Source organism: Xenopus laevis, chromosome 8S, assembly GCF_017654675.1.
Source record: "Xenopus laevis strain J_2021 chromosome 8S, Xenopus_laevis_v10.1, whole genome shotgun sequence".
Lineage (NCBI taxonomy): Eukaryota > Metazoa > Chordata > Amphibia > Anura > Pipidae > Xenopus > Xenopus laevis.
In genome coordinates, this window is record NC_054386.1 from 86,285,025 (window position 1) to 86,305,511 (window position 20,487).

At 39.3% G+C, this 20,487-nt stretch overlaps 1 protein-coding gene across 2 annotated transcripts; it reads right to left on the bottom strand.

The window, feature by feature from the left end:
* Positions 1-1,208: 1,208 nt before the first annotated feature.
* LOC108700677 (vicilin-like seed storage protein At2g18540) lies at positions 1,209-12,540 on the bottom strand. Of its 2 annotated transcripts, none has more exons than XM_041575348.1 (6): positions 12,206-12,540; positions 10,565-10,611; positions 7,203-7,296; positions 5,729-5,797; positions 4,150-4,898; positions 1,209-1,516 (listed from the first exon to the last, which is right to left on the bottom strand). In XM_041575348.1, exons 1-6 carry the CDS (start codon positions 12,249-12,251, stop codon positions 1,442-1,444), a joined length of 1,080 nt encoding a protein of 359 aa, XP_041431282.1. In that variant the 5' UTR covers positions 12,252-12,540; the 3' UTR covers positions 1,209-1,441. The 2 variants fall into 2 exon arrangements, with proteins under 2 accessions (XP_041431282.1, XP_018089338.2); XM_018233849.2 differs by having other exon boundaries at positions 4,150-4,895; positions 12,206-12,538.
* Positions 12,541-20,487: the final 7,947 nt, after the last annotated feature.

A 20,487-nucleotide genomic window follows, 5' to 3' on the forward strand; every position in this document is an offset into this window, starting at 1 on the left:
TTGTCATCTTTTCTAAAAAATGTTACCCACTGGTGGGGGGCGGGAACAAAAGGGGCGGTCCATGATGTAAAAGGGGCGGAGTCACACACAGTGCCAAAAAGGGGTGGGGCAACACGCGCAATGGCCAGAAGCCTGAAAATAAAGGGGTAAGTTCTGAGTGAATTGGGGACGAACCAAGGGCTTTTTTAAGTGTATTACATTGCCGGTAAATTTGTAATACCGGCCCCGGCCTTGGCAGGTATTTTACCAGCTAAGCCGGTAAAATACCGGCCGGGTGGCAACCCTATTTGTAGCCTTATGGAGCATTTGCTTTTTAGAAGGGGTCGGCAATAACTTGCAATGAGTCAGAAGAATAGGAAAAATCACTATAAAACTATTAAAAATAAATAATGAAGACCAATTGAAAAGTCACTTAGAATTAGCCATTCTATAACATACTGAAAATTACCTTAAAGGTGAACCACCCCTTTAATGTCTAATTCGGGAATACTATTATCAGTGGTGCAACTACATCTTACTGGGCCCCACAGCAAATTTATTTTTCAGGCCCCAAAATGTCTAGACATGTTTATAAATTAGGACCTCATGGGGCCCCTATATCTCTTGGGCCCCCAACAGCCGCTGGGTCTGCTTCCTCTGTAGTTACACCCCTATTATCTACAAGGACAAATGAAAGAAAAAGGAAGACCATATAAAACAAAAATGATATTTACACCTATTGATATATCCAGCCCGTCATCACCGGTTCTATAAAGAGGAAAATAAACCACAACATACTGCCGTGCTTTAATATCCTCAGTAAAAAGTACTATATTTCATGGCAGCAAGAAGAACACAGGAAATAATGTGTTGTGTTGGATTTCTATGTAATTTGCAACACAGCAAACTAGTCATACACTTTTAAAATGAATAATGGGAACAGTACAAAATGAGAGATTACACTGTATTCCAGAAATATGGAAAAATCGACAAGTTATTCCTTCTTTATGGCATTGGTATCACAACTGGATCATTACCGTTTGCACTAGGGATGCACCAAATCCACTATTGTGGATTCGACCTAACCTCTGAATCCTTTGCGAAAGATTCCGCCGAATACCGAACTGCGTCCTTATTTGCATATGCAAATTAGGGGTGGGAAGTGGAAAACATTTTTTACATCCTTGTTTTGTAACAAAAAGTCACGCAATTTCCCTCCCCGCCCCGAATTTGCAGATTCGGATTCGGTTCGGCGGAATCCTGCTGAAAAAGGCTGAATCCCGAATTTGATGCATCCCTAGTTTGCACAATATGGAGGTGTTCCACGCCCACAACATGGACATGAAACTGTTGTACCAGTAAAACACAGTGAAAAACTATAACCAGATAAGATAATTGTACAAAGTATGTGCATGCTAGTTATTGTCAGAAAAGCTCCATGTTAAAATGACATTTTTTTAATTCAACCGCGATGCAACTCCAGCAGTTTCTCAGCCGCTCTTCTCAGCTCTTCCTCCACCTGCTGGAGATCATGTTCCTGCATATGACAAAGCACAAAATTCAAGTGTATGGCCTGTCACTTTTAGTGATTTTCTCCTAATGGTATTATTGATTGAATAGGACAGATTAACATAACAAGGTGGGCTGGCTAAATAATAAGAGAAGTATCTGACCCAAAACCTTTCATTTATCAGAGAGATTTTCAATGGTTATGGTTTTTATTGGACACACACAATGCCAGATGTCCTACTGGTGGCGACTCTTAAAGCGATACTGACACATTCCTATATAAATCATAGGAACGTGTCAGTATAAAGTATGTGCTGCACTCTGAATATTTTCCCTAGAATAGGCTGTGCAAAATAAAAAAAAATTCTAATATAGTTACAGCCAAAAATGTAATGTATGAAGGCTGGAGTGACTAGATGTCTAACATAATAGTCAGAACACAACTTCCTTCTTTTCAGCTCTCTAACTCTGAGTTAGTCAGGGACTTGAAGGGGGACCACATGGGACATAACTGTTCAGTGAGTTTGTAATTGATCCTCCGCATTCAGCTCAGATTCAAAAGCAACAGTTATGACCCATATGGCCTCCCCTCAAGTCACTGATCGATTACTGGCTGGTAACCAATCAGAGGAAACCAAGAGAGCTGAAAAGCAGGAAGTAGTGTTTGCATACCTCCCAACTGCCCTGTTTTCAGAGGGACAGTTCCTCTTTTGACAGCTCAACCCTCAGTCCCTCCTTTGTACTGGAAAGTCCAGATTTTCTCTGCACTGAACTGGCAGAAAAAGAAACAATGTTTCTAACTTAATTGGCTTTTGGCAGAGAGCCCAGAACAGCCACAGCTGCATATAAGATACTTTTGTGACAATTTTGAGATAAGCAAATAAGTAATTGTAACAATAAAAGATAACGGGTCCCTTGGGAGAAGTTAGACTCACAGCTTAAAGGGCAATTCATCTTCATTTGCAAAACCGTAATAACTGGGGGAAAAAAACGCAGAAATATGTTCAAACTTTCATAACCTGCCAAATTTTGTGAAATGAACATGGTGATTAGGGGATGTGGCCAGAAAAATGGGCGTGGTCAAAAATGCCTGCACTGTGCGCAGCAACTTTATTGTCCCTCTTTTTATTTCAAAAATGTTGGATGGTATGGTGTTCTGGCTATTATGTTAGACATCCAAACACTCCAGCCTTTATACATTACATTTTTGGCTAACTAACTATATTAGATACATTTTGTATGTTGCACAGCCTATCTATTTACCCAGTTTTTATTTTTATACTGAACAATTGCTTTAAGAGCATAAGTATTTCCCAAAGGGCTGGTTTAGATTTGATGAAGCTGATAAACTGATAAATTAAACATTTTAAAATCTTGTTAAATGAAATATGACGTTGCAATTCTTTTAAACTGAAAATATGAGGAGTTTCTACATTTTGACTAACATAATCAGCCAATAGGAAGGGTAGCATTATTTGTCTGGGCTATCCGACTCCTGACACAACAATCAGTGTTGTAGTCCATCAAAATGTGAAGAGATATATGCTGCAAAGTTGTTTGGAATTACATTTTTTTATTTTCTTTCTTTTTTTTTTTTTTAACAAAAATATCAGTTTTTGGCAGACATCCCCTTTAAACGGTCTTCATTTTTCCACACATTTTCTGACCAATTCAAACACAACTATACGGTAGAGGACAAAAGCGGACTTTACAGAAAAACTCATAAATACACTGTAATATTACATTATATAGGGAATATACCAGTTAATGTAAAATATAAAAGCAAAAGGCAGCGTTTACCATTATAGGTAGGTAATGAAAATCCAAGGTGACGTCTAATAACCTCACATTAGTCATGTGCGGGCCGACCCGATACCCGCGCGTCGGGTAGGTTCGGGTCGACCTCGTACTGCTCCTAACGGGTGGCGGGCGGGTGTGGGGTGAGCCACCTTCAAATGCAGGCATCCGACTTCCGGTTTTATAGTTTCGCATCTGCTTGCCCAGCCCCTTTTGTGACGTCATTGTGACGTCATTGGCGGGTCTATAAAAGGACCCTGGAAGCACGGGTGTGGGTAGGCGCGGGTTTTCCTGACCCGCACATCACTACCTCACATATTGTAGCAAGGGGGTATGTTGTTTTTCTATACCACATATGATTCAGTGAGTCATGCGTCACAAATTCCCTCACTTAGCACCGTATCAATAATCTTGTGAATAATGTGCCCCCCATTGTAAAATATATAGGGAATAAAGTACCACCTATTGTAAAATATAAGGATATTATAAGTCACAGAGGAGTTACATGACCATATAATATTTATATTATTATTACAGGTCATGGAACTCCGAGGTTACTTTTAATATCCTCATTTTTTCCAACAAGGGGGACTTTATTTATTATAATACGCAAGTTTTAGCGAGTCATGTGACATAAATGACATCACTACTCACCGTTTATAGCTTTATTCACTCCTGACAAAGACCCCTATGAGGGATCGAAACGTTAAGACATAATAAAATCCTGCTGATTTAACACAAACTCCTGTGAGTGCCGTGACTGTCTCTTCTATATATATATATATATACACACACACACACACACACACACACACACACACACACACACACACACTGCACAGTTAACTAAGCCAAAAACCTCACCTCAGATCTGCGTTCTTCTTCTTCCTCTATTTCCGCCAACTCTCTTTCCTCCTCTTCCTCTTCTTGATTTTCATGTTTGCCAACCCTACCAGAATGGTGATGCCTTTCACTACCTATGTTTAGTACTCCTGGATGGTGATAACTTCTCTCTCTCCCCATTTCTTCCTCTTCTTTGAGAGACATGTGCCCCTTGCCAACCCCATGAACCCCCTGCATACGAGTCTTTGAGTTGAAATATTTCAGACCTTTATCTTCTGATTCAAACTGAGATGTCTCCTCTTCACTTGGATCTTCAGCCACCCTCTTCTCAGATCCTTTCTCTTCATTCTCCGATGAATGTCGATTTCCATGGTACCATTCGTGGTTGTTGTCATGGTTTCTCCTATCTCCCCTGTCCTCTTCTGAACTATATTCATCTTCTTCACTGAACTGTTTTTTGTCTTTCCTCTTTGAGGCTCCATCCCCTCGCACATCGATTCCAGATTTCTTTTGCTCGCCACCCCTCTTCCTTTCATCCTCTTCTTCTAAGAACCTTTTGGCTTTCTCCTCATCAAGTGTTCCATGCTCTTTCTCTTTTACTTTCACCTTCTCAAACTCTTTGGTTTCCTGATGCTCTGTAGAAACATCACTCTCTGATTCTCGTTTTTGCTCCTTCTCCCTCTTGGGAGGAGTCTCGTTAACTCTCTTTTTCCTCTCCTCTTCCTCACTGTTGTCCATAACTTCCTCTTCTAAATGCTTAGACTTTTCTGCTGGCAACAGATGCGTAACATTGTTGTTCATATATTACAGATACATTGCACAAACTTTAAATTTACTTTTACCATTAATCTTTTTCATGTGGACATATCTTTAATTAGAATTATTTGGGAAGGCAAATGTAGGATAGTGAAAGTCGTATATTTGTAATAATAAAGCATGCAGTACAGATAGGTATAGGACCTGTTATCAGGAATGCTTTGGACCTGTTATTTTCTGGATAAGGGATTTTTCCATAATTTGATCTACAACATCCATCCATTACTGATTCTCTACTTAAAATAACTGGAACATTAAATAGACCCAGTAGGGCTGTTCTGCCTCCAGTTAAGATTACTTATATATTAAGTAATAAGGGAATGTCCTATTATATAAAGGAAATAAGTCATAAAAATAGAATTATTTGTTTATAATGGAATCTTTCTGGATAACAGATCCCATACCTATATATAAAAGGAACCCTCATAATGCATTTCAAAAAGGAACAACAACTATTAAAAAAAAACATGGGAAAAAATCAGAATTCAGAAATGGTGCTTAGTAATCTAGAAGGAAAGTGAGCTCTGGGTGAGTTGATACTAGCTTCAATTTGGATCTCTGCATTAGTCAACATGCATTTATTTTTGTAAACAAGATAATGTAGGGCTTGAAGCATCACTGCACAGATGCACAAAACTGTGAGCAGAAATCCAAGCTGTGCATGGGTAAGCAAAAACAAAAGATAAGCGAAAATGTGAGTTGACTGAAGTCTATCACATGACTGGGGGCACCTGGGAAACTGGCAATATGTGCCAAAACATAGCACTAGATTAATGCCACTTACCTCTGTGGGTCAGATCCTCAAGCTCTCTCAACAGGTGCTGCTGGTGCATCATAGATAACACTCTCTCATCTGCATAATAATGAATTAAGCATGAAATAAAGGCAAATCTTCCTGTATATAATATGAGCAAATTGAATAAGGAAATGAGGAACAGCACCAGATATTCTAGATATCTAATATTCTTTAAATGTCCCCAAATTCACAAGACATTGTGTAATACACAAAATAGATGACCACACTCTTTAGGCAATGAGTATGGAAAGGACTCATTATTAAATGGGTTATTGTGATGGACTCAAGGTCCACATTCCATGAAATGAGCAAAGGCACATGTAAAAGAACTGGTTCTTAAATGAAGTTTAAGGGGCAGATTTATCAATTGAGTCTAATTGAAATTTTTAAATTCGAATTTTGAGTTTATTTTAGTGTAATTTGATTAGGGAATAGTCCAAATTCAATTCTAGTTTCAAATAAATTTGAAATGTATCATGTACTGTCCCTATAAGAATTTGAATTCAACCATCTAAAACCTGCTGAATTGGTATTTAGCCTATGGGGACCTCCTACAATAAATGTGGAGTCATTTGGTGGACTTTTTTTATAAAGTATTTTTTTTTTGGTGAAAAAACTCGAATTGAATTCAATCAAATTAGATTCGATTCAAGTTTGCAGTTCGATACTATTCACCCGTTTTTAAAAAAAATAGTTTTCTTTAATAAATTCTGATTGGTCTGTTTTTTTTTTTTTACTTTTGTGTTGATAGGAGTTGATGGGAGTTGATGGGAGTTTTAAGAAACTCCCATTAACTCAAAATTCAACCCGAAATCTGCCCCTAAATGTTCCATTTAATGATGTTATGGATTTTCTGGCAGCACCTGACCTAAATAAGTATGTTGTACTTTGTAAGAAAAGCCCAGAATTGCCACAGATTTGTTACCAGAGGCCCACCATGACCCTGGTGGCACAGGACTACACATCAAAAAATTATTATAATGTTTCTGACTGTCCTATACTTAAGTTGGCCATAGACATAACAATCACTATCTTTCTTGGAAAAGATCTTTCCAAGAAAGATCGTTTGTTTCAATACACACGTATAGAGCTGAATCGTCAGATATACAGGTAGATAAACATATAGAAACAATAGAATTCTACCTGTATCTGACCATTCAGCACTAACAATGGCCGATGTTCGGGTGCCTTTAGAGACAACCGATCAAGACTTTCTGCCCAGCCCGATCGACGAGCCGACCGATATCCAAGCCTTTCTTTTCCCACCATACACGCACCGAATATTGTATAAAAATTTGTTTTGTATGATATTATCTGTTGTTCTATGGCCACCTTAAAGGACATTGTTGATTGGCTGTAACAGAATAGTGCACTGGGGCTAATTCACACAATATTATTGCCTATACGAGTAAGAAAGACGAGGGAGGAAAAGAGGAGTGAAGGGAAGGCAGATGCTCCCAACCTTTCTGCAGAATCCGAAGGCAGCTGCTGCTCACATGTTCTGCTCTGGGTGTGGAAAGAGCATTTGTCAAAATCTCCATAATACATTTCGAGACCTAAAAACATAAGCACATACTCTGGTGAGATTTCGCTTGTGAACCTTCATCAGGGGTATTAGTGTTAAAGACTAGTGATGGGCGAATTTCTCCCATTTCAATTCGCCGAAAAATTCGATTCGATTTGATGCCCGCATCAATTTTGACGGCGACGACAATTTTGACACCCGCATCAATTTGACGCCAGCGTCAATTTGACGAGCGCATTAAAGTCAATGGGCGTCTGAATAATTTTGAAGCACGACAGTTTTTATGCACGCAACTATTCTGACACGCGTACAGATTTTTTTTTCTCCGGCAGCGAACTGTGGAAATTCGCTTGCAAATTCACACCTGCCGAATTTGTATTGGGAAGTTGTTTCAGCATGTCAGCATACATATTCATGGATCATACGTTTTATGCGTTTTGTGGCGTCTCGTTACTTCTTCCGATGCCCTGTGAATTGCTCTTAGATCTATGGATTTATTCCGAAGGGGGACAGAAGTTACGTGCAGCATGGAGGTGAGTGTTGGAGAAGTGATATGCTCCCCGTATTTGGACTTATAGCATTGTAAAGAATGTATTAGGGTATGGCTATTATTTTAGCATTTGGAATGGAATTTTTAGATACAAATTTTTGGTGTTACTGGTCCTTTAATAATATTGATATTTTGTGATATATCTGAATGTCTATGTTAACACTTCTATAAAAACAATTGAAAAAGAAAAAGAAGCCCTGGTAAAGTCCCATCTAGAATATGCAAATGCAGGGACATTTTTTTTTTCAAAAAAGCATCAGTTAATAGTGCTGCTCCAGCAGAATTCTGCACTGAAATCTGTTTCTCAATAGAGCAAACAGATTATTTTATATTTCATTTTGAAATCTGACATGGGGCTAGACATTTTGTCAGTTCCCAGCTGTCATGTGACTTGTGCTGTGATAAACTTAAGTCACTCTTTACTGCTGTACTGCAAGTTGGAGTTGGAGATATCACCCCTCCCTGTTCCCCCCCCAGCAGCCTAACAACAGAACAATGGGAAGGTAACCAGATAGCAGCTCCCTAACACAAGATAACAGCTGCCTGGTAGATCTAAGAACAACACTCAATAGTAAAATCCAGGTCCCACTGAGACACATTCAGTTACATTGAGTAGGAGAAACAACAGCCTGCCAGAAAGCAGTTCCATACTAAAGTGCTGGCTCTTTCTGAAAGCACATGACCAGGCAAAATGATCTAAGATGGCTGCCTACACACCAATATTAAAACTAAAAAAAATACACTTGCTGGTTCGGGAATTCAATTTTATAATGTAGAGCGAATTATTTGCAGTGTAAACAGTGTCATTTAGAAATAAAAACCACATCATAAAAATCATGACAGAATCCCATCTGTAACCACAAGTGTGGATGCTTTATGCAGCCATTCATTGAAGGTACGTTTCGCTTAGACGAAAAATTCATGAATTTCCTGCAATTCATGAAACAGCGAAAAATTCTTGAAAAATTTGTGAAATCTGAAAGTTCCCGAAAAAATCGTGAAATTTAAACGTTTTCACGAACAAATCGTAAAAATCTGAAGTTTTCACGCAAAAATCGTGAAATTTGAAGGATTTCACTCAAAAATCTTGAAATTTGAAGGTTTTCACTAAAAAAATCATGAAAAACTGACGTTTCACTCAAAAATCGTGAAATTTTAAGGATTTCACTCAAAAATCATGAAATTTGAAGGATTTCACTCAAAAATTTTGAAATTTGAAGGATTTCACTGAAAAATCGTGAAATTTGAAGGTTTACACGAAAAAATCCTGAAAATCCGTAATTTTCACGGAGAAAATTGTGAAAACCTGAAATTGACGCCGGACGAATTTTCACGGGAAATTTGCAAATGTATTCGCTGGCGGCGAAACGCGGAAATTTGCCGCAAATTCGTGCCAGGCGAATCATCTAATGAGCACAAGTATATCTATAATTTACATCTATAACGCTGGGGAGAGCTGGGGCCATGCTGACCACGAGGGCCATTCCAGGGTTCCCACAGTGGGCCAAGAGTGTTGATTTCAACTCTGAATATATTAGAGACAATTTGCACCTAATTTGCAAAATCACACTTGAGGTTGCAGAGATATCTCTGAACAGTATACATTGCAGCTGTAATCTAATTGTCTGGGCTTTGAAAACGTAGCTATTTACATAACACACACATACTGTACACACTCAATATCAGTGATGTTTTTCTTGCTGTAGTTACATAAACTGCAAGTGTTTGGAGTAGTACCCTACTACTACTACTAATTCTAATATAGGTATGACCCTTATCCAAAATGCTTGGGACCTGGGGTTCTCTGCATTCCGCATTTCAAATCCCCATACCTTAAAAGAAAACTTTACCACTCAAACAATGTGGGTCTCTATAAAAAAGATATTGCATAAAACAGCTCATATTTAAAACCCTGCTTCATGTAAATAAACCATTTTCATAATAATAGACTTTTCTAATAGTATGTGCCATTGGGTAATCATAAATAGAGAATTGCCATTTTAAAAAATAAGGGCCGCCCCCTGGGATTGTAGGATTCACGGTGCACACAAACAAACCATACATGTTAGGTCACATGAGCCAATTAACAGACAGAGTTGTGTCTTTTGCTTCCACACTTCTTCCTGTTACAGTTAGAGCTGCAGTATTTCTGGTCAGGTGATCTCTGAGGCAGCACACAGACCATCACAAAATGGTGGTTCAAGACAAGAGGGCAATATTTACTTCAATTTATAATCCAGTTTGGTAAGAATCTTTAATATGCCACCCAATATGATATAAACTATCTGCTGCTTAAGTATTCATTTTGGGGGTATAATTTTCCTTTAAAGGAACAGTAACAGCAAAAAATTCAACCGATAAGTTCTGAAGAATCCCATTGTATACTACAGAGCTTCTCTGTTTATCCTTTTTCAGCTTTGAATGGCTGCCCCCATGGCTACACAGCAGCTTGACTATATAGGTTGAAACACGTTGGGCTCACCAAATATATTCCCTTGTAAATCTTAGCTCGGATCAATTACAAGGTACTGTTTTATTATTACAGAGAACAAGGAAATCATTTTTAAAAACGTGACTTATTTGATTAAAATAGAGTCTATGGAAGATGGTCTTCCCATAATTTGGAGCTTTCAGGATAGCCTGTTTCCAGATAATAGATCCCATACCTGTACTAAATCAAGCCACTCAACAGCCATGATTCCTCCTTTACTAGCATCCAAACATTAATTTATTTAAAAAAAGACCTTACCTTTTCCTCTTCTTCGGAAAGTCGAGTGGATAGAGGAATGGCTGAGGCTGTTGAAATTGAACAGAATAAAGTTTTAATAACTCAAGAGTGAATAGAAAGGAGCCAATCCAGGAAAGGGTTTATTTACGAAATGCTACAATTGTGTGCCATTTCCCCATAGTGTCCAGAGATATTTTGTTATGATTTCATTATGTTATGATCATGTTGCCCCCCTATAAGTTATATTGGATCTAACTGTCAATGACTATCTGACACCCAACTCTTGCATGAAGAGAAACAAATGCTGAGAGAGGAATAGTGAAGATAAACTTGATTATTTCAGAAACAGTAGAGAATTTTTAATTGATTGTATTTAGAAAGTTTCTTATTTCATTTTTTTTTCATACATTTTCGTGACAGTTCCCCTTTAATACATCAATATTCAGATTGGAAATGTAAAGGGCCGTTGTGAAAATGAAGGCTTAAAGGAGAAACAAACCCCTTATTTTAAAAAAAAAAACCCTACTTCCCCTACCCCACATAGAATCCCCTCCCTCCTCCCCTCCAGCCTAGCTGCTACCCTGGGCAAATGCCCCTAACTTTTTACTTACCCCTCGGTGCAGATTCAGGGATTGGAGTTCATGGCAGCATAGGGTTTTTTTTATTAAAGGAGAACTCAACCCCCTAGGAGCAAAAACCGCTCCCCTGCATAGGAAACTTTGTGACTTTCGGAGCATGCGCAGTAGATCCAAACTGGCAAATGCCTCCTACTGCGCATGCACCATTGCCGATGACTACAGGAAGAAGAACGCTCGGGAGAAGATGGCTGCTGTGAACTCCGCTGGAGAGGACCTAGAAGGAGGGGTAACAAGTTAAGGGCATTTGCCGGGGGGGTAGGCCAGGGGAGGGAGGGGGGCCTACGCAGGGGAGGGGGTGGGATTTTTGCGCCTAGGGGTTGAATGCTCCTTTCAGGGGTTTATTTCTCCTTTAAGTGTATTTCACAGAAGAAGTAAGAAAAAAATCTAATCATAAAACTTCGATTCCTTCTTTGGATTTTTTTGGCTGGAGAAAAGGTCTCCGCAGTCCCAGTGTACTGGCAGGGGACTCTCTACATTGTGAAGCATATATTGTTCAGGTTCTTCCATTAGCTCATATCTAGGTCAAACTTATACAATTCAGAGCTTTCTGGATAACGGATCCCATACATGTACAAAATATATCAGCCACTCTGCTGTAGAAGCGTTCAGGCTGAGACTGCTATCAGTGCTTGCTGTATATTCCGTACTTGCAGTATATTCATGTCAGCTTATAAATAATGTATAGGCTTTGCTTCCAGCGGGGACACAATTTGCTTCAGTGCAAGCAGTTAATTATATGGCACTGAACAATTTCATTAGTAACTAATTCTGTAATATATATTTTTTTTAAATAGGTCACTTTGTTACAAAAGAAAATACAGATCATTAACATGTTCAGCAAATTACAACAGGCATAATATTAAATAGCAATTTATTAGTCAGGAGGTTGGATTTCTCTGACTTCCTTTATTAAAATAAAACCTCTAAAAAGCAAATTGTGTGTTCCTTCCTGCTGGATGTGAATATCTCTGTCTTGAGAGGTTACCTGGGGTCCAACCAAGAGGGATGATCCAATGGTTCTTACCTTGCATCCAAACAGCAATCAGAAGCAAATATATGACCGATTCCATCCTCACTGAGGAAATCTTCCTATTGCAGAAATAGGAGGAAGAAATATCACCTGGCAAGTTAATTCTCCCTGTGAGCTGAAAGGCTGCTAAAGCTCTGGCCCGGGCACTGCAATGTCTCTTACTGCAGCTTAAATATCTTTAACAACACAGTCAATGTCGTCAGAGAAGCTGTTACAGCCCACCAGCAGGTGACTAGTCGACTCCGCACACAACAAATACACATCAGCCTTTCCAGGCTAAAATACAAAGGGGACAGGATCACGGGAACATCCTATAACATGAACCAAATACAAATAACAAGCCAGGTGCCATATCTGCACTGTGATGTATATAAAACAGGTTCACAACGGATTCTGCTTATTTGTAAATATCAATAATAAAGCAACAAGCATCGGCCGTGGCTCACGCAAAAATTGTTAGCAAGACACTTAAATGTATAAATGATTTTTACATTTTCATTAATTTCCCAGCACAGTATGGGATCTGTTATGCAGAATGCTCGGGACCTGGGGTTTTCCGGATAACGGATCTCTCGGTAATTGGGATCTCCATACCTTAAAGGACCAGTAACATCAATTTTTATAAAAAAAAAAAAAATGGTGTTAGTATAGAACAAAAAAAAAAACACAAAGACAAATTAAACTTTTAAATCGCTGTCTTTATTATGAAATAACTTACCAAAACTCCACTTGCGCTCCTCTTCAGAAAAGGAGACACGGAGACGATCCATCATGCGGCCCTCGTTTTCTCCTCCCTGGCTATAGGAGAAATCGAGCGACACATGATGGATCGCCCTTTCTGAAGAGGAGCGCAAGCGGAGTTTCGGTAAGTTATTTCTTAATAAAGACAGCGATTTAAAAGTTTAATTTGTCTTTGTGTTTTTTTTTCGTTCTATACTAACAAATTTTTTTTAAAAAAAAATTGATGTTACTGGTCCTTTAAGTCTACTAAAATCATGTAAACCTTAAATAAACCCAATAGGCTGGTTTTGCTTCCAATAAGGATTAATAATATCTTAGTTTGGATCAAGTACAAGCTACTGTTTTATTATTACAGAGAAAAGGGAAATCATTTTTAAAAATTTGAATTATTTGGATAAAATGAAGTCTATGGGAGATGGCCTTTCTGTAATTTGGAGCTTTCTGGATAACGGGTTTCTGGTTAACGGATCCCATACCTGTATTTATATATTGGCAATACATTTCAGCAGCGCTTTACAGAGATTACACATCGTTCACATCTATCACGATAAATTACCATGAAATGGAATTTTTTGTCTTAGTTTGATGTGATACGAACCAATAGCATCTACCACCGTACAGGTAAATAGAACTACTGGAAACCAGCTCTAGGAAACCTCACCTCTATATGGCAATTTCTCTATTAACTATACCAGACTAAAGATTTACCAGACTGTAGACAACCATACAGCCTGCAACTTTGGGCGACTATTGAAAACGCATCGGCGCATGTGCATTAGCGCAGGCGACTTTGCACTGTAGCCTATGGGGAAAAAACGCTGAGGCAGTTCGGGGAGATAGTCGCGCAAAAGACGTGGCGATTAGTCGCCAGGCGACAAAACCTCCCCGAATCTCCTCGTCTGGCCTTACCCTTAGGTACAAACAGTTGGGAGGCGCACACTCATGAAAAGATTGGAGGTGCTGATCCAGTGGGAGGCTGCCCATCCAAGTCTCCAGAGCAAATTCAAAAAGAAAAAAGGTGGATCGCACACTCTATGTTAAATAAAAAGTTTTATTGCTTAACAAAAGAAAAAGGAAAGGCAGCCTGCCTTTTATTTTCTTTATTTCTAGGGGCCGATTCACTTAGGGTCGAATATCGAGGGTTAATTAATCCTCGATATTCGACTAGGAACTATAATCCTTCGACTTCGAATATCGAAGGATTTAGTGCAGATAGTACGATCGAACGATCTAAGGATTATTCCTTCGATCCATTGATAAAATCCTTCGAATCGATCGATTCGAAGGATTTTAATCCAACGATTGAAGGAATATCCTTCGATCAAAAAAAGTTAGCCAAGCCTATGGGGACCTTCCCCATAGGCTAACATTGACTTCGGTAGCTTTTAGATACCGAACTAGGGGGTCGAAGTTTTTTTTAAAGAGACAGTACTTCGACTATTGAATGGTCGAATAGTCAAACGATTTTTACTTCAAATCCTTCGATTCGAAGTCGTAGTCGAAGGTCGAAGTAGCCCAAAAAAAACTTCGAAATTCAAAGTTTTTTAACTTCAAATCCTTCACTCGAAGTTAGTGAATCGGCCCCCTAATGTTTGTGCCCCTGATGAAGACCACTTCTGTGGCCTTGATTTTGTAACTTTTCTTTTTCCTTTTTCTTTTGTTAAGCAATAAAACGTTTTATTAAACATAGCGTGTGCATCCACCTTTTTTACTTTTTGAATAACAGAGGGGTTATTTACTAAACTCTGAATGCAAAATCACAAAAATGTGTGATTTTGTTTATACAAAAATGACTTCTAAAAAAAATCCCAAATTTTTCAGAATTTATTAAACCCTGCGGATGGAAAAGTTTGAATCTGAAAATCCGGCATCTCAGAGCTGTCGATGTTGCATAAAAGTCAATGGGAGAAGTCCCAATGATTTTTTGATATGCACGGGATTTCTTGCAAAATCCCGAAGTTTTCTGAGTTTTTGCTGTGAAAATTCAAAGAAAATCGGATGGAAAAATCAGAAAAAATGCCAAAATCAGATTTTTCCTGCAAAGAAAATTTACAGGAAAATATTGAGATAAATTCGGACTTTGATAAATAACCCCCAGAGCGTGCGATCCTCATTTCTACTATTTAAAAACAGTATTACTGAAGTCAGGTCTCCTACACGTCAACAGGCATGCAGTTGCTGCTTTTAATCATGTTAAAACCGATGAAAATTTGTGTTTTCATTATTCAAAAATAATTTTGGGGGGTGAAGGACCCCTTTCAAAAAGGGAAAGGATTAGGATTTAGTTACACAATAAATGCGTATATTCATCCGAGCATATGAGTCAACCATTTTCAAATAAAGCTAGCATGGAAACACAATGTAGTTGTATAGTAAAGTTAATACACAGCAACAAAGCAGCCCCAGCCTAAGTACTGTGAAAGCCTCCTCCTGCTATTGTCACACATATATCTCTAGCAGGTGTCTCCCACTGCCCATTGTGTTTTCTTTTTGTTTGTAGAAAACTTGCTGCAGGAGCTTGTACCTGCCACCTGCACACGAATGGAAAAATGCCCAGGGCACGAACTGTGGAGAAGACAACCAGACGTATTGTATAGTGGAAACTGTTAGCAAGTGCAGGCAAAAAGGGTCATCAAACACAGGGCTCCACAGAGAGCTTTGCATGGTGACCTGAAGGTACAGGTACGGGACCTGTTATCCAGAATGCACAGGACCGGATAACGGATCTTTCTGTAATTTGGATCTTCATGCCTTAAGTCTACTAGAAAATCATGTAAACATTAAATAAACCCAATAGGCTGGTTTTGCTTCCAATAAGGATTCATTATATCTTAGTTGGGATCAAGTACAAGCGACTGTTTTGTTATCACAGAGAAAAAAAGAAATAATTTAAAAAATAACTGGATTATTTGGATAAAATGGAGTCTATGAGAGGTTGGCCATTCCGTTATTCGTAACTTTCTGGATAATGGGTTTCCAGATAACGGATATCATACCCGTATATGTAATATTTTATGTTAAGTGAACTGTTGGTACATCATTTCATAATTGGAAATGCGATAGCACAATGATGGGCACCAGTAGTTCTTTAACAGTTGAACAAAGAACAGTATTTATTGAACAATAGCACATAGATCATTTAGCACATTGATCCACAATGGAGTATAGAACATACTCAGCAGCATAAAGGAAGCATATACTCACAGCACGTATAGGCTGAATCCCCACAGGCTAGGGAATATACAGCAGAGAGTAAGTTGACAGCATGTGATGGGTATTGCCCGGTTTTCAGGATATCTTCCAGTGGCAGACTAGGGGAACTCCTGACATCCCTATCTCAACACTTGGTTCCTTACTCTGGGTCAGTAATACCCTGGGATCTTAATCCCTCTAATCTCCTCGGTGGAGCCTTGAGCTGCTCAACTAAATAACCTCTCTATCACTCCTAGAGCGATCTATAAAACGAGTATAGCTGTCTAATTACTAGGGCCAAAGCGCCTAGGGTCAGCACTACCCATTCCCTTCCAGCCTGCTTGGTTGGTTGGGCTAAAGCAATGGACCCAGAACACATGGTTCCTAAACCTTTTATACTCTGGCACAGTGCCATCTGGTGTACACTGTGTGAATTACAGGGGTTACATAAGCACAAGGTCCCCATTAGGACCCACTGAGGTGTCCATATTACTAGGGATGTGCCTGTCTTTAAAGTGTAAGGGTGTCTAAGATTTTCACATCCCTACATATATATATATTGTGGTAATAGGAAAAATGTGTACACTGCTGTGCTGTAAAGAAACAGAAGAGTTACAGGATACCCAGCTATGCGAGTGTCTTGCTTTAGGCAGCCAGTCAAGGGTTAGACTCCAACTCTGGGTTAGAAAAGCCTGTAGACTATGCAGTAAAAAGATACAGTCAGATCAGCTGAGCAAGAATCCTTTATTATAGTTCAAAGAGTATGAAGGAAGCCAGAAATGATCACACACAGACACACACAGAAAACCTCATGAACTATCAGGGACTGCTCTGTATTAAAACTGCGGTGGGTAAGGTTTCCAATTAAAATTCCCATCCACCTGCATTTTTGAGTGTCATTCACATCACAACTCCCACTAACAATACAATATCATACAATATCAACTCCACCATTGCCCACTGCTGCCTTTCTCTACTGCTTTTCTGTACAACACTTATATTGGTACATATTCTTCTTTTTAAAATGCCCTGTAATTGTCTTACATTTCTGGCCAAATTATAGAAGTACGTATAAGTATTACACTGCATTGTAGTGGTCTTGGAACTCCCCTTTAACACAAATTAAAGATCTGTAAGCTACAACCACCCTTGTTATTTTCCATGAATGCTTGCAAGGATACCCGTATATCAAATTCTGACGTGCATGGATTTAGTCATCAATCCCATTTGAAAAGGGCCTGGAGCTTCCATTAGTAAATGAGAAATGTGCGTGTGAAACCTAACAGGCAAATACCAGACAAAGGTCATGTACATCATGGATCCAAAGCCAACCATTGTGGCAGATTTACAGTATACAAGAGTGTATAAAGCTTTGTAGAAATTCAATGGCCTTTATTACCAACATTAAAGAACACCGACCTCTGCATGTACTAATACTGCATCTCCAAGAACCCCTGTACACACCCACATATTTCTGAAGCAAGAGGTTACTCAATTTTGCCATCATCAAAATTATACTCACAATAGTATTGAAAAAAAGGTCTGCAGCAAAAAACGTCCAGTCACAAACATCTTAAAGGGATACTGTCATGGGAAAACATTTTTTTTCCAAAATGAATCAGTTAATAGTGCTGCTCCAGCAGAATTTTGCACTGAAATCCATTTCTCAAGATTTTTTTATATTCAATTTTGAAATCTGACATGGGGCTAGACATTTTGTCAATTTCCCAGCTGCCCCTGGTCATGGGACTTGTGCCTGCACTTTAGGAGAGAAATGCTTTCTGGCAGGCTGCTGTTTTTCCTTCTCAATGTAACTGAATGTGTCTCAGTGAGACCTGGATTTTACTACTGAGTGCTGTTGTCAGATCTATCAGGCAGCTGTTATCTTGTGTTAGGGAGCTGTTATCTGGTTACCTTCCCATTGTTCTTTTGTTTGGCTGCCGGGGGGGGAAGGGAGGGGGCTGATATCACTCCAACTTGCAGTACAGCAGTAAAGAGTGACTGAAGTTTATCAGAGCACAAGTCACATGACTTGGGGCAGCTGGGAAATTGACAATATGTCTAGCCCCATGTCAGATTTCAAAATTGAATATAAAAAAAATCTGTTTGCTCATTTGAGAAATGGATTTCAGTGCAAAATTCTACTGGAGAAGCACTATTAACTGATTCATTTTGAAAAATAGTTTTTTTCCCATGACAGTATCCCTTTAACACCCCGCTGTTTCCCCATCCTCTACATGGATTACTATCTACCCTTTTGATGTACGTAAACCATGAATACTCCTTTACAACTAATGTATAGACCGCCACTAAGCAAAACTTTTTGTCTCTTCTTTTCCTTTGCTCTTCACAAAGGGAAACCCCATTAAGAAATATTTAGGTTTGCCTTCCATTTGCTTAAATTGTCATATTTATTTGTACAAATATTGGTGGGTCCAGATTGTACTAAGAAAGCATACGGACCCATGAGAAAAGGAGATTTTGTGTACTCACCTTTAAATCTACTTCTCTCCAGTCTCTTGGGGGACACAGGAATAATGGAGAATAGCTGTTACCACTTGGAGGCAGGACACAATCAAAAGAAAAAGCGTGCAGAGCCCAGCTCATTTTGAACAAAAACTATAAACATGTAACAAACTATGAACATGTAACTATAAACTTTTAAACAAGAAAAAGCTTCCAGACAAGAGAAACTATTGGTCTTAGCTGGACCATGTCTGATGAGATTATGAGGGACTCCGTCCAAGGAGGGAAGTCCTGTGTCCCCAAAGAGACTGGAGACAAAGAGATTAAATGGGGAGTACACAAAATCTCCTTTTCTCCATTCGTCTGCTTGGGGGACACAGGAACAATGGGGACATACCAAAGCAGTCCCTCCGGATTTAGGGCGGGAGTAGAGGCCATATGTGAAATCCACCACTGCAGCTTGAAGCACCTTCCTGCCAAAGCGGGTGTCGGATGCCGCAAAAGTGTTAAATTGGTAGAATTTGATCATGGCATTTTGAATATATACGACTAAGACGGTGCATATCTTTTCTTATAGTTTATTTACAAAATCATTCTATTGAGGAGAAATAGGGCACAATTATTGCAGCCGAGGGTGCAATTACCAGGGATTTTTTCTTCATTTTTATAACATCATTTGGCTTTCTTGGCCTTTACTAAAAGAAAGTTTGTGTTTTTTTCAGAGAATGTATTGTCAGGGAGGGCCCAAAACTACCTGCCCCAAGCCCCTCCTGGTGTGATGATTGTTTTATGCGCTCTCTCTGTACCGTATCTTTCTCTTGACATTCCTTCCTGGCTGGTGCATGCATTACTGGCACCTTATAACATCACTTGAAGGAGATCAACCCCCCCCCAATTAGAAAATCCTCTACCTACTACCCTATTTAGTAGTGATGGGTGGGTTGAGAAAAACTCGGCCTGACCCTAACCCTCAACTTCCGCTTTACTTTTATATACCCGTGGGTCCTGGGCCGTTACCCCTGAAATTGCCCCTAAGAGTTTGCTCAGGTATAGGTGCAGAGTTAGCTCAGCAGAGCTCATGGGCGCCACCTTCAGGATCTCTGGTCTTCTTCTGTAGGTGAGCACCATATTGGCAAATGTGCAGTTGGAGCAGTCTTCCGGTTCATAGCAACTGCGTATGCGCCAAAAGTGCCAGAAATTGCCAAAAGGAAGAGGACCCGAAGAACTGAGATCCGGAAGATGGCGTCCATGAGCTCCGATGCGCTTACTCTGCACCGATAAGTGAGCAAACTCTTAGGGGCAATTTCAGGGGTAACTAACTATGTTGGGGGAAAGCAGGGAGGGTGGACTACCTAGGTTAGTAGGTAGGGGATTTTATAATTGGGGGGTTTAGTTCTCCATTAATAGTTGGCGGTGGGATAAGCCACGAGTGGGATGACTTATTGCACTGATTTTATTAAACTGACAGCTGGCACAAGAACACAAGTATTTAAGGCAGAGGGGCTGTATCACAGGAAGGTGTGACATCATTATTTCCCTATTCAAGCACATCTGATCTTATGTGACGTTCATGATCAGTTAGTAAATGGATGAGATATATACAGTGGCAGAACTACAGGGCAGGCATCATACAATCACACCTGGGCCCACAACACATTAGGTCTTTTGGAGCCGTAATATAGCAACAGGGATCTGTGCATGCTTTGGGGTGGAGGGGGGGTTCAGAATGTGAATATATTGTATATTATAAATTGATCCTTAAAGGGCAAATCCACACAAAAATAAAAATCTGCCTAATAAAAGATACAATAAAAAATACAATTCTAAGCAACTTTGCAATATACATTCATTACAAATGTTCTATGGTTTTTCATTTA